This window comes from Martes martes (genome assembly GCF_963455335.1).
Source record: "Martes martes genome assembly, chromosome: 16".
Lineage (NCBI taxonomy): Eukaryota > Metazoa > Chordata > Mammalia > Carnivora > Mustelidae > Martes > Martes martes.
The window spans coordinates 167,238-180,122 of record NC_137904.1 but is presented as its reverse complement, the minus strand read 5'-3'; the positions used below and the strand labels follow the sequence as shown (position 1 = coordinate 180,122).

General features: G+C 52.1%; 1 protein-coding gene across 2 annotated transcripts in view; it reads left to right on the top strand.

Moving 5' to 3' along the window:
- Positions 1-12,885, top strand: part of ZZEF1 (zinc finger ZZ-type and EF-hand domain containing 1) — a gene marked incomplete at its 5' end in the record, with an annotated part of 98,078 nt that overhangs the window by 13,067 nt on the left and 72,126 nt on the right. For both annotated transcript variants that reach the window (XR_013968145.1, XM_080826198.1), the window contains 5 exons: positions 1,992-2,136; positions 5,284-5,478; positions 6,974-7,145; positions 8,487-8,686; positions 10,030-10,240. Coding sequence is in view for 1 of the 2 variants with exons in the window: in XM_080826198.1 (XP_080682324.1) it covers positions 1,992-2,136; positions 5,284-5,478; positions 6,974-7,145; positions 8,487-8,686; positions 10,030-10,240 (923 nt within the window). The remainder of the gene's footprint in view (positions 1-1,991; positions 2,137-5,283; positions 5,479-6,973; positions 7,146-8,486; positions 8,687-10,029; positions 10,241-12,885) is intronic.

Sequence of the window (12,885 nt, the reverse complement as noted above, 5' to 3'; positions counted from 1 at the left end):
TTCCGGGAGCCCTGGAGCAGGGGTGGGTCTTCCAACCCTAACCCTGTGGGCTCTAGTGCCCGCTGTTCCTCCTCGGGAGACCGTAACACTCTCTCCGATGGAATCAACCCCCGGGCTTCTGAGTGGAGGGAGGGTCTGTGGATGTCTTACGTTTGTTTGTTTGTTTAATGGAAAATTTTAAACATAAGAAAGTCGAGCTGAGCTTAGAGTGATCTCTCACATTTCAGTTGCAGCACGTACGACTCCAGGCCGATTTTATCTCATCTACCCCCCCCACCACTCTCTCCTCCAGATTATTGTTAGTGTTTTTTCAAGATTTGATTTATATATTTGTCAGGGAGAGAGAGAGACAGACAGACAGGCAGCACAAGCAGAGGGAGCAGCAGGCAGAGGGGGAAGCAGGCTCCCCGCTGAGCAGGGAGCCCGATGCGGGGCTGGATCCCTGGACCCTGGGATCGTGACCTGAGCCGAAGGCAGACGCCTAACCGACTGAGCCATCTAGGCGCCCTTACCGTCTTTTTTAAAAGAAATTAATTAATTTTTATTTTTTTGCTCTAATTTCTGTCTCATGACCTTCATTTTCGCTGGCCCTTCTCGTGACAGCCCATGCCAGGCACCCGTTCTTCACCCTGCAGGCCTGTGCTCCGGCGCCCGTCCTCACAGGCCGTGTCTTCTCTCTGCCACCGTCTGTGTCCGCTGACCCCTTCCGTGTCATTTCCTTTGGGTGTGGAGTGAGACCCAGCCCAGCTTCCTGACTGGGCCTCATCAGAGGAGAACAGGGTGATAGTTTCCCTCCTTTTGAACGTTGTTCTTTGAGTAGTGTAGCCTTTGGTCCTGTCACGTTTTTGGATAATCCTGTCGGGTTGAGGAAATGCCAGGAGAATGCTGCGTCCTTCCCTCACACGTTGCCCGAAGCTCTGTCCGGCCGCCTGCACGTCCAGCCCCGGCTCGTGGACCTGAGCGTAGGGGTTTGCCGTGTCCCTAACGAGCACTGTGTTTGGAGGTCTGTGGTGGAAATCGGGGTGCTCGTTGTCAGTCCTGCAGCCTTAGTGGGACATCTCCGTGCTCCACAAACGAGGGAAATCAGGAAAGGGCAGGCGTTTTAGGGGAGAGGGAGGATTACTTCGAGAGGAGGGTGGGAGACTGCCGAAGTGCTCCCTGGGGAGGGATGTCTGTGAGCGAGTGGGTCAGCAGGAAGAGACCAACCGCTGCTGCGGGAGGGACTGGGATCTGGGGAGACGCGGCAGCCGCCAGGTGAGGAGAGTCTTGTAGAACATGAGGGGGGCCGTGAGGGGGCCGGCCTGGGGCGCAGGGGAGGCGGCCGGCGCGCGTTCGAGAGCATTCTGATGTGCTTCCCGCGTATTGGCCGCTGTTCCGATGCCGCTTGGTCCAGACGGCGGCCTGTGAGTTTGGCGCCCTGTGCCCCATCTTTCCGATCTAGGCGCTCAGGCTTCTGGAGGTAAAGGGATGTGTAGATGGTCACACAGCTGCTTAGTGACAGACCGGGGTTCAGACCAAATCCCACACTGTACCCGGTTCCCCGGGCGGCCCCACCGGAGGGAGCGAGCTCGACTGCGGCCGGACGGCCGGCACGGTTGGGACGGAGGCAGATATCCCCGTTAGGTCCTGTGTGTGAGGAGTGTTTGGACGGACAAGCCCCGCTCACCCCGAGCTGCTACTCCCAGCCGCGTCCCTGGTGCGAGCGCTCTGTCTGCTCTGTCACCCGCTGGAAGACGCCACGCCGCTGGCTTTCCCAAGTTATTTGGGGGAAGGAGACTGACCTGCGAGAGAGGCGAGATGACCAAACCGTGTGTGTGGAGTAGCGGTTGTGTGCTTGTGCTTGGCCTCTGCAGAGCGCAGCGAGTCGCTGTCCTGAATCTGTTCTCCGGAGGCTGGGGACAGACCCCGCGCCCCGCTCCCGCCGGCCGCCGGCAGCCGCGAGGTGTGGCTTCCGGAGCTGCCGCGATCACGGCGCGTCCCTTACGTTGCAGGCCTTTGCCCAGTTCGACGCGGAGGGCGACGGCACCGTGGACGCCGAGAGCATGCTGGAGGCCCTCAAGCACTCCAGCGGCGCTAACCTCCAGGGCGAGCTGAGCCACACCATCCGGCAGCTGCAGGCCTGCTCCCTCGTCCCAGGTAAGGCCGGAGCGCGCTGGCGCAGCCCCGCGAGCTCTGCCGTCCCCCGGCGGGGACTGCGCAGGGCGAGGGCCCCGTGCGGCGCGCGGGCTGCTCCCGCTGACCCGGGAGGCGCGCGAGCCCATCGCTCCCGCGTCCCCATCTCCTTGCGTCCCCGGTACCCTGACGCTTGGGCAGCTCTGCCGTTTTCATGAACTTCTGTCGTGAGAGGCTCTCTCTGTTTCACTCCCTCGAGAGGCTGTCCCCGGCCCCGGTTCTCTGCGCGTCCTGCATTTGTCTTTTGCCTCATGCCATCACTGGAATTAATTAATTATCCACTTGTCTGTAAATGTCCGTCTTTCCTCCTCTACTGTGCGCTCCGTGAGGACGGCGGCCTTTTCTTTCTGCCGTGTCCTCGCACGTAACACGTCTTTGGTGTGTGGTAGGCACCCAGTGGGTTTTTTTGTTTGTTTCGTTTTATTAGACAGCCGTCACTCTGAAACTTAAGTGATAATGCAAGTAGTGTACAAATTAAGCAATACTTCTACATTATATCTATGTAAAACTTGTGTTTTTGTCTGGTTTCTTCTGGGGACTCAGAAGACAGAATCCAAGTTAAATCATCCTCCTTTCTTGCCAGTGAGGAAACAATTGAGTTTTTGGAGGGAAGGAACTTTGCACGTCCTCCTTTCAGCCTCAGCGTGTCCCAGGACTTCCGTCTCTGCCTTCAGCGGCCCGCTCAGCGCGGAGCCCGGCACAGCAGCGGTGGGGCAGGTGGGCGTGGGAGATGCGTGACTGGGTCCGCTGGCCCTCGACCTCTCTGGCCTCACGCGGATGCTGCGCTGTGCTGGGGAAGGGTGATGTCTGTGAATCAGTGAGGAGTGCAGACTGCCCTTCCTCCTCGACTTGTCGGGAATTACGCCATCTTTACAGAGCGTCCCAGGGAGTCCACACGTGCACACTCCTCCTCTCACGGCGGTAGAAATGATGCTTTGCATCTTGTTCAGCTAAAGTGTATCTCGGCATTTACGTAGGACTCCCACTTCCGCATTATCAGCCCGTGGGAAGCATCGGGAGGGAGCTCTGTGTGGACACCTCAAAGAGAGGTGTGGGAGGGGAGGGGAAGGCTGGAGACCGGGGAGCCCACCCAAGAGGAAACTCCCTACACTGTGGCTGCTGGCGACTGGGGAGAGAAATGTGGGGTTCGAATCCTGAGGTGCCTGTGTACAGAGTTGTGACTGGAACGTTCTAGCCAAAATTTTCTGTCCCCACATAGTTTAAAGAAATTGTTTTATCACGGTCCTAGCACGAACCTTGGTAAGCTGGGCTAGCCTGTCCCCAGGGATTGGTTTCCTTGTCCCTCTTTCTGAGATTGGGACTTGTCCCTTTGTCACCCCATTGTGCTGATGTTCAGTGCTTGCCGGACTTGTGTGACCTCCCACGGGCAGAGTCTGTATTCTCACGGGCGTCCCGAGCACACAGGGCGCACACAGCCGAGCACACAGCCGTCAGCCGTGCCTTCATGCGACAGTGGTGCTGCTGTAGGGTCTGCCAGTGGGCGGAGAGCTGCATGAGGAGGCTGAGGGGTGCCACGGCTTCTGAGTCCCGGGGACATGGACCCGGTGTCTCCAGGCTGTGCTGGGGGTGCTTCCGGCACATGGCTTCTCCTCAGCCCCCTGTTCTGTCTTGAAAATCAATGTGAAGTCTCCTTCTCAAGTACAACTTGTTTGTTTCACGTGTAATTCCTCCGGGTGCTGTTTTGATGGGTGTGGGCTTTGTGGAAGTTCATCCCAGCGCACTTACGCAGCAGGTGCTTTTCATTATGTCCGTTATGACTCGTTAGAAAGCAAACAGAAAAGAGTTCCCCAAGTCTACAAGTGTATCTGAGCTCCAGGAAGAGCCACTGCGCTGCTCCTCTCCCCTTTCAGGCTGGCTTACCGGCACCTTGGTTGCAGGCACATGTGTTGTAGGTTATGACGGACCACGAGGGGAGTTTAAACAGAGAGACGTGGTGTGTTTGGTGTTTTTGTAGGGTTAGGTGGGTTAATGGCAGACCGAGGGCAGCCAGGAGATCCCGTCAGGAACTCTGGGTGGGTCAGCACGAGCAGGAGGTGTTGAGCCCAGGGTCTGGGCAGTGGCCGAGGGCCGGACAGAGCAGGCAGACCCCAGGGAGCTGCCGTGGAGAGGACGTGGGGGCACAGGAGGGGCACTGGGGGCAGAGCCTCGTGCCTTGTGAGATGCCCCCCGGGAAGTACGGTCAGGGCAGTGGCTGCGTTGTCATTATCGTGTCTCCTGTAGCTTAGTGTAAAAGCAGTCACACCTCGACTTCCTAATGTGATAAACTTGATCCCTAATCCACACTCTGTGTGCAAAATTATGTAAAGACTTATAGTTGGTGTCTCAGTGCTTACACGTTTAAAGCTTGGATTGAAGCAAATGTAGTGTAAGTCTTCTAAAATTCCACTAAACTAAACTAAAATTTTTTTTCAAGATTTTATTTTGAGGGCTGCCTGGGGGGCTCAGTGGGTTAAGCCTCTGCCTTCAGCTCAGGTCATGGTCTCAGGGCCTTGGGAACGAGTCCCGTGTCAGGCTCTCTCCTCGGCAGGGATCCAGCTTCCTCCTCTGTCTCTGCTTGCCTCTCTGCCTACTTGTGATCTCTGTCAAATAAATAAATAAAATCTTTAAAAAAAAAAAGATTTTATTTTGAAGTAACCTCAACAACCCAACGTGGGGCTTGGACTCACAGCCCTTGGATCAAGGGGCTCATGGTCCACCCCATGAGCCAGCCAGGTGCCCCAAAATGAATGCTTAAATTGAGGTTACCACTGGTTCATTTCTTTTCTTGTCTTTTTTCTTTTTTTTCCTGAGGTAGGCTCTGTGCCAGCATGGAGCCCAGTGGGGCCTTGAACTCATGACCCCGAGGTCGAGACTGAGATCCTCAGGAGTCAGCCACTTCGGTGACTGAGCCGCCCAGACACGCCAGCCGCTGGCTCATTTCTTAAAACTTGTTTAGATTTTTAAATGATTAAAGCTGAAAATTTCAGCGAAGATTCTTAACGGCTGCTTTTAATTCAGCCAGTTCAGAGAGGCCACCAGGACGGGAGCATGGGTGGCAACACTGCCGTGGTGGGTTCCTGGAAACACCAGACATGAGTTTTGTCTTCCCAGGTTTCATCGACATCTTCTCAGAGTCCAAGGAGGGGCTGGGCGCGCACGCGTCCCTGATTCTGCGCTTCCTGCACCGCAACCGGCTCTCCGGCACGGCCGTGCCCTGCCCCATGCTGGACCACTGCGCCAACGTGTGTGCCATGAGGGCCTCTGTTCTCAAGGAGTCCTTGGACCAGCTGCTCCAGAGGGAGAAGGGTGCGTGCATGCGTGCGCTGGGGGCTCCTCAACACGGTCCGTGGGTTGTGAGAGCCGGCACTCTCCCTGCCTTTGGCTCTGGAAGCGAGCCTGCCTGCCTGCCCTCCTTCCCGCCCTCCTTCCCTCCCTCCTTCCCGCCCTCCTTCCCTCCCTCCTTCCCTCCCTCCTTCCCTCCCTCCTTCCCTCCCTCCTTCCCTCCTCCCGCCTCCCCTCCTTCCTTCCTTCCCACAACTGGCTTCTCTTCACTCAGGTCTCTGCTCAGATGTGACTTAGGGAGGCCTTCCCTCATTACCCATCTAATGAACGCCCCCATTCCCCGCTTCTGGTCACCATCACCTTTGTAGGTTTAATGGTCCAAATGGCACTCCTTGAAGTTGTAAAATTATGATTTCCCTGTGTGTCTACCTTGTTCGTGTCATTGTCCTTAGCACTTGGCGCTGGGCCACATAGTAGGTACTTTGTGAGTCGTTGAGTCACTGAGGAGAGCCACTACACGCAGTGTGGACTCACTCGGAAGTTGGGGGTGTCAGTAGACTGGTCCGTGGAACGTAGTCGAGTCCGGAAACAGACCCACGTGTGTGTGGGAGTAGAGTACCAGAGAGAGTCGGCGTTACAAATGGTGGAAAGGCGAATTAGTCAACAAGTGGGGTCAGGGCAATGGCCAGCCATTTGGAGGGAAAAATAAAACCAGACTCTTATGAACCCACTCCATTCACGGAAACAAATTTCAGGTGGATTGAAAAGTCCAACTGTAAAGAGACTGGAAGTGTGGGAAGAGAGTAGCCACACCCTGCCCAGCTCCTGGCACAGGGACCTCGCCTAGCGGGATGTGAGACTCAGAAACCATCGGAGATGAAGAAGTTAGATTTTATGAAAGTTCTGTAGAACAGAAACTCAAAGCAGAGTCAAAAGTCTAATGGTGTTCTAGGGAACAAAAAGGTGTTTTCTAACGTGTGATGACAGACTGCATTTTCTACTAACTCTGAGCTTGGGCACTTAATGACTCTCTGTGCCTTGGTTTCCTCATCTCTGGACTGAATGAGTACATAGAAGACGTCCAGAGAAGTGCCCGGCTCACAGTACGCAGCACTTGTCACGTGTGTGTGTGTATGCGTCCCATAACCTACAAACTGGTGAGAAGGCTTGCGACCCGGCAGAAAGTAGATGAAGGTAGGACCGAGCCGCTCTCCAAAACGCAAGTGGATTACTAAGTCTCCCATGTGTTTAAAGAAATGCCCGTTCAAACTTTAAGACACCATTTTCTTCTCTTAGTGTGGCTTGCAAATATATCAGTGATTTAAGTATTTTTTAAGTGAGCTCACAGAGCAACCCTCGGACACTTCTGCCTTATAAAGTTTCTTTGGAAAGAGATTTTAAGGAATATTTCTTTTTCCAGGGCCAAATTATCAAGGGAGTTTATGTTAGATACTTTAAATGACCTTTTTTCCCTCTTCATGAAAGAGATGTCACGTGATAGCATCTGGTTTCCCTGCAGAGAGTCCTGGAGATCTAACCGGAAGCCCGGAGATGGATAAACTCAAGTCGGTAGCAAAGTGTTACGCTTACATAGAAACCTCGTCGAACCCTGCTGACATCGACAAGATGACAAATGGAGAAACGTCGTCGTACTGGCAGTCGGATGGCAGCGCCCGCTCGCACTGGATCCGGTGGGTGCTAGCACAGGAGTGGTTCGGAGTGCGAGCGGCTCCTGCTTGCTCTCTCTGCCCCCGACAGCGTGCTCACAGATCACTTTGTGAATTTTAGAGTATTTTCTACTTAACTGCCTGGTTGTTTTCATATTGTAAATGACTGTCTGTGGAGATGCTTTAAGAATCAAGCAAAAAGGGGGCACCTGGGCGGCTCAGTGGGTTAAGCCTCTGCCTTCAGCTCGGGTGGTGATCTCAGGGTCCTGGGATGGAGCCCTGCATCGGGCTCTCTGCTCAGCGGGGAGCCTGCTTCCCCCCTTCTCTCTGCCTGCCTCTGCCTACCTGTGATCTTTGTAAATAAAATCTTAAAAAAAAAAAAAAGCAAAAGGAATTGCATAAAATCATGCTACCTAGTTCTTGTATTCATAAACATGGATAATTCCTTTACTTGACATTTTAAGGGAGAAATAGTATTTGACTGATATCTGATCATACTGATCTCAGATCTTTTTCACTGGTTTCTCAGGAAGATTCATTACCACAGCGGGCAAGTACTTTCCTTGTGTCAGATGTGATTTTACTTCTTTTTTCTTTTTAAGATTTTATTCATGTATTTGACGGAGAGAGGTCACAAGGAGGCAGAGAGGCAGGCAGAGAGAGAGAGGGGAAGCAGGTTCCCTGCCAAGCAGAGAGCCCGATGCGGGGCTCGATCCCAGGACCCTGGGATCATGACCTGAGCCGAAAGCAGAGGCTTTAACCCACTGAGCCACCCAGACGCCCCAGATGTGATTTTACTTCTTAAGCTCCTTTCTGTGCATTAAGAAAATCTGGCTGCTACTGTCTTGACCAGTTTGGCAGAGGAGGAGGGAAGGGGATGAGCAAGGACCCTGGGGTAGAACTGGGGACGGTGACCGGTTATTTCTGGAAGTTCTGAAGCTGCCTTCTGCAGTTTCTCCGGCCTCTTCAGAGGATGGGCTATTTTCAGTTGGTGGAGGTAGAAATAATTGTCTCGTTCTGTCATGGAGAATATCTGTGACCTTTTGCCATCTAATTTATATTAACTCAATATATTGAGTTCTTTGGATGAGGTTTAGAATTTGCTTCTTGGAGGTACAGCGATTTTTTTAGGGTGTTCCTAGTATACTTTCCTGCCTCCTGATAGCTTAAAAGGAAATGTAAGATTAACCTTGAACTGGAAGAAATTTGAGAGACAGGAAGGTTGGGAGGACTCTTCCAGTCGCCTGTTTTCAGGAGAGGTGGTCTTTGACAATATCAAATACGAGACCGTGGAGATGGGACTCACGGATGCAGCAGTTTTGATCTGTGGAAACACTTGTCGTTTGTGCTCCCTGCGTTTTCCAGCTTAAAAATGAAGCCGGACGTTGTGCTTCGACACTTGTCCATCGCGGTGGCTGCCACTGACCAGAGCTACATGCCGCAGCAGGTGACAGTAGCCGTGGGGAGGAGCGCCGGCGATCTGCAGGACGTCCGCGACGTGCACATTCCCAGCAATGTCACCGGCTACGTGACGCTGCTGGAGAACGCCAACATCAGTCAGCTCTGTGAGTTCAGCACGAGGCAGCCTGCCTGCTGATCGGGGGCTTGGGGGGCGAGGAAGGGGCCCTTGTCAACGGGAAGGCCTCTGCAGTGGGGAGACTGTCAGGTCTCGTTTGGAGCTTGGGTTTGCTTCTCGTCGTGCACATGGGGTAGCTGTTATGTCATCTGTGCGCTGTTGTAGAAAGTTACGGAAACCCTTCTAAATTAAAAATACTCGATTCTTGTTTCCTTACTGGAAAGTATAGGTAAACAGAAACTACTCAAACTCCCACGACCCAGGGATTGTCACTGTGGATGTTAGTGTGGTCCTTCCAGATCTTTACTTGTTTGTGTGTGTGTACACGTGCATGCACGCGCACACACACACATCTTCAAATGTAGGGTCGTGCATACGTATTCACAAAATGTAATTTATTTGTATACGTATTTACAAAATGGTGATATTCTTTGCATGCCGTTTTGTAAATTTTTTAGCATGTTGTCACACCACGTGTTCTTGCACACCTTTGTTTAGCCATATAAGAACTTGCCTTAACTTTAACCAGCCCTTTATTCCTGGACATTTAGCTTGTTTCCATTTTTGTACTATTATAACCTTACTTCACACCTGGCATTTTGGAAATAATCACAATTCTGTGATTTCTTTCCAGGCTTTTTTCATTCAGGGAGCCGGGATGCTTCATGTTTTGTCTCATTTCTCCTAATGCTTTCCTGGGCCAAAGGAAGTGTTCTTGCTTTGCTCAGAGGAACTGAGGCCTGGGGAGGCAGAGTCTTTGTGTCTCGTCCCCAGGCGGAACAGTGGCTCAGCTTCTGCAGTAGATGCTTTCTGTCTCACACTGTGACGCTCCTTTCTCTCAGTTGTGTCCTTTTTAGCTTGTCACCTTCTCTCCAACCCAAATAAGACATTGTGACAGCTCTCACAAGTGAGTCATGCCTGTGTTGTCATCTGTTTGGACTGGATTATTAAACGTAAATTCTCACAACAGCTGTGAGACAGCGACTCTTTACATTGAAATTTCGGAACCCTAGCACAAATTCTAGAAATTTTCTTACCATGTATTGAATCAGGATTTAAAAACTGATCTTTGTGTTAATTCTCAGGATGCATAAATTCTTATGAAACTTTGTGGTGGACAGGGTTAAGTCACCCCTAAGTTTATCTTCATTTTGTTGATGCTTTTCTGACAAGGTTATTGTATGCTAGTGCATTATTTATTTCCGGCATCAGAGTCATCTCAAAATTTTCTTTTCAAAATGTGAATTACTATTTTGCTTTTAGTTGGGAGCCTAGCATTTGCGGAACTGAAGACTTTAATCCAATACTGAATTTGTTGTTTGCGCTTGACAGATGTCCAGATTAACATAAAACGTTGTCTTAGCGATGGATGTGACACTAGAATTCATGGTCTGAGGGCTGTTGGCTTTCAGAGAGTTAAGAAGTCTGGGGTCTCGGTGTCAGATGCTTCTGCAATCTGGTACTGGTCTCTGCTGACCTCTCTGGTGACGGCGTCCATGGAGACAAACCCTGCCTTTGTCCAGACGGTGCTGCACAACACGCAGTAAGTCACCCTCTCCGCTTTCCCGCCCGTCCAGGTGCCCTCACTATTCCCTCCCCCTGCAGAGCCCCGGGTGCCCTGGCGTTTCCTGTCCGTGCTTTTGCCTCTAGCCTGGGGAGGGGGTCATGCGGGTTGTTCTGTTCCTCCCCCACGGGGGAACGGTTGCTCACGTTCAGGGAGCACTTTGGAGCAGGTACACCCTTCGGATGCTGGGCATTACTTACCTCCTCCTGTTGTGAAGCAGACACGTAAGACTTAGCCCCGTGTCGCAGACGAGGGCTGTGACACTCCTCGCGGCACACCGCTGGGCTGGGTGGGGATGTGCCAGTGTGAACCCAGGCCTTGGAACTCCAGGAACTCAAGGAAACCTTCTCCAAGATACTCAGCAAATTCACTTGGAAATGTAGATCACCTTCAGAAATAAAAATTAAAAAAGCAAAAGTAAATTAAAATTTTAAAATAACATTAAAAATTAAATTAAAATTTCAATTAAAAAATTAAAAATTAAAAAATAATGAAGCCTGACAGGGCAGAAAGGCCCAGTTGGAGCAGACGAGGCAGGAAGCAGCGACTCACAGCTTCCGAGGCGAGGAAGTCCCCGTATCGTGTTCAAGTTCGGTCACTGAGAGAGCGATCACCAGAGCGGTCCTCTGGCCGTCTTCGAGAGTGAGGCTTTCAGCCAGGAACTCTGCGGCAGTGCCACGTGGGAAGTCATGTTTGTCCATACTCTGTCTTGCTTCCTGCTTAAAAACTTTTTTCAAAAATCAATGAGAAGCTTAGAGACATACCACAAGTAGACACAAACAACTCTCACTTCCTTCCGAGCCCGTTGACGGTATTCTGCACTCCTGGTGCCCCGTTGTCCCCGAGACTCGAGTGCGTGTTTCCTGTCCACAAGAAGGTTCGCCGCAGCTGGCAGGGTCAGGAAGTTCTCAGTGACGCGCAGTGCTGCCTTCTGCTCCTTGGGTCCCGTTTGGGTCCTGTAAGCTGTCCCTGTACCATCCTGTGTAGCCAAAGGACACAGGCCGCGCTTGGTGTTTGCCCCGTCTGCTTAGTCTCCTTCAGTGTAGACCGGTTCCTCCGTCTTTCTTGACTGTTAGGACTTTGACACTTTGACGTCTGAAAGTTACAGGGTTAGTTATCTCCAGGAATATCGTTCGGTTTTGGTTCATCTGATGTTGCCTGGTGATTCGGTGTAGGTTTGTGTCTTTGGCAGTACATCACAGAAGCGATGGTCTGCTCTCCTGCACCTCGTCGGGGGCGCAGAATGTTAGCGTGTCCCTTTACTAGTGCTGCTCGTGTCAGCTTTGATCCCTTGAAGCAAGGCGTGTCTGCCAGTGTTTCCACCGTAGCGGGGTTTTTTGTCGTGGCGATTAGTAAGCATCTCGTGAGGAGGTGCTTCGAGACTGTAAGTGTCCCCTCTGTCCTCAGACTTTGTATCGGTGTGGACTCATGACGCCGCGTTAGTCACGGGCTTGTAACGTCCCAGTGTTGACGTGTAGTTGGCTCGGATTTGGCCAGTGGGAACCCCTTTGGTCTGGCTCTGTGTCCTTTTGACGTGTCCTCGGCAACTTGGTACACTTCCTCACTTTCTTCGAGAACAAGAAGATACTGCGGGCCCGCCTCGAAGGCTCCTTGCCCCAGTCCCGGATCCCCTGCTGTCTCGGGGAGCCGCCGTCCCGTTGGGCGGAGAATGGGAGTACGACGCGAAACACACGGGCCGCTGGCTTCTCTCAGGCCCCCTGAGCAGACCCCACGGGAAAGGGCACCTTTGTACCTAAGTAGTGTGCACGTGTGTGTGTACGTGACACACAGTCACACCCGTGGTCATTTCTGTATCTGTGGTGCTGAGACCTCTAGGCTTTGGCCTGACCCTCCCACCTCGAATCCCGCACGACAGCATTGGACAGTGTCGGCGGACAGTGGCAGTGCGCGTTCTTGGTTTCCTCTCCCTGCGTTTGAGCCTCCCTTCTCGGATAATGACAGAACTGCCGCCCATCCTCCCTACTTACCCGTGTAACCCGCCTCCAGCTCCCCTGCCCTTGCCTAGACACCCTCCTCCCCGACTCCCGCGGTCGCTGTGGCCGTCCTTGGGCACGTGCCCTGCTTGTCGGGTCCCCTCGCCCAGCGCCAGGTGCCCTCCTCAGTGCTCACCTTCCCTGCCAGGCCGACCCTTCGTGCACAGACCTTTCTCGCGCCCCTCGGTGCCCTCCCCTCAGACACACACTGGGCCTGCCTTGTGCAGTCCTCCTCAAGGGACTGAATTCTCAGGAAGGGGCGGAAGAAGAGCTTTCTACCTGAATTTTGTAAAGATAGGCCAAGTTTGTCGAGGAATGGATGTGTTTAAAGTTTATATTTCTAAACAGTTGTAATTATTAATCTGCAGTTATGTTTTCACTCCTAAGGTTTAAATAGCAGGGATCTAAAACTACTGTCAGTTTTTTTGAAGAAAATCAGTGAGGAATATAAATAAAATAAATAAAATAAAAAAATAAATATAAATAAAATAAAAAAAATAAAATAAATAAAATAAAATAAAATAAAAAGAATATTATGAAACAAAAGTGTTGTATCAGTAGAAATAAGTCTGGTAAATCGCCGTGTGCGCACGTGCGTTGGGCCTCCCGGAGCAGCGGCCGTTCCGCGCG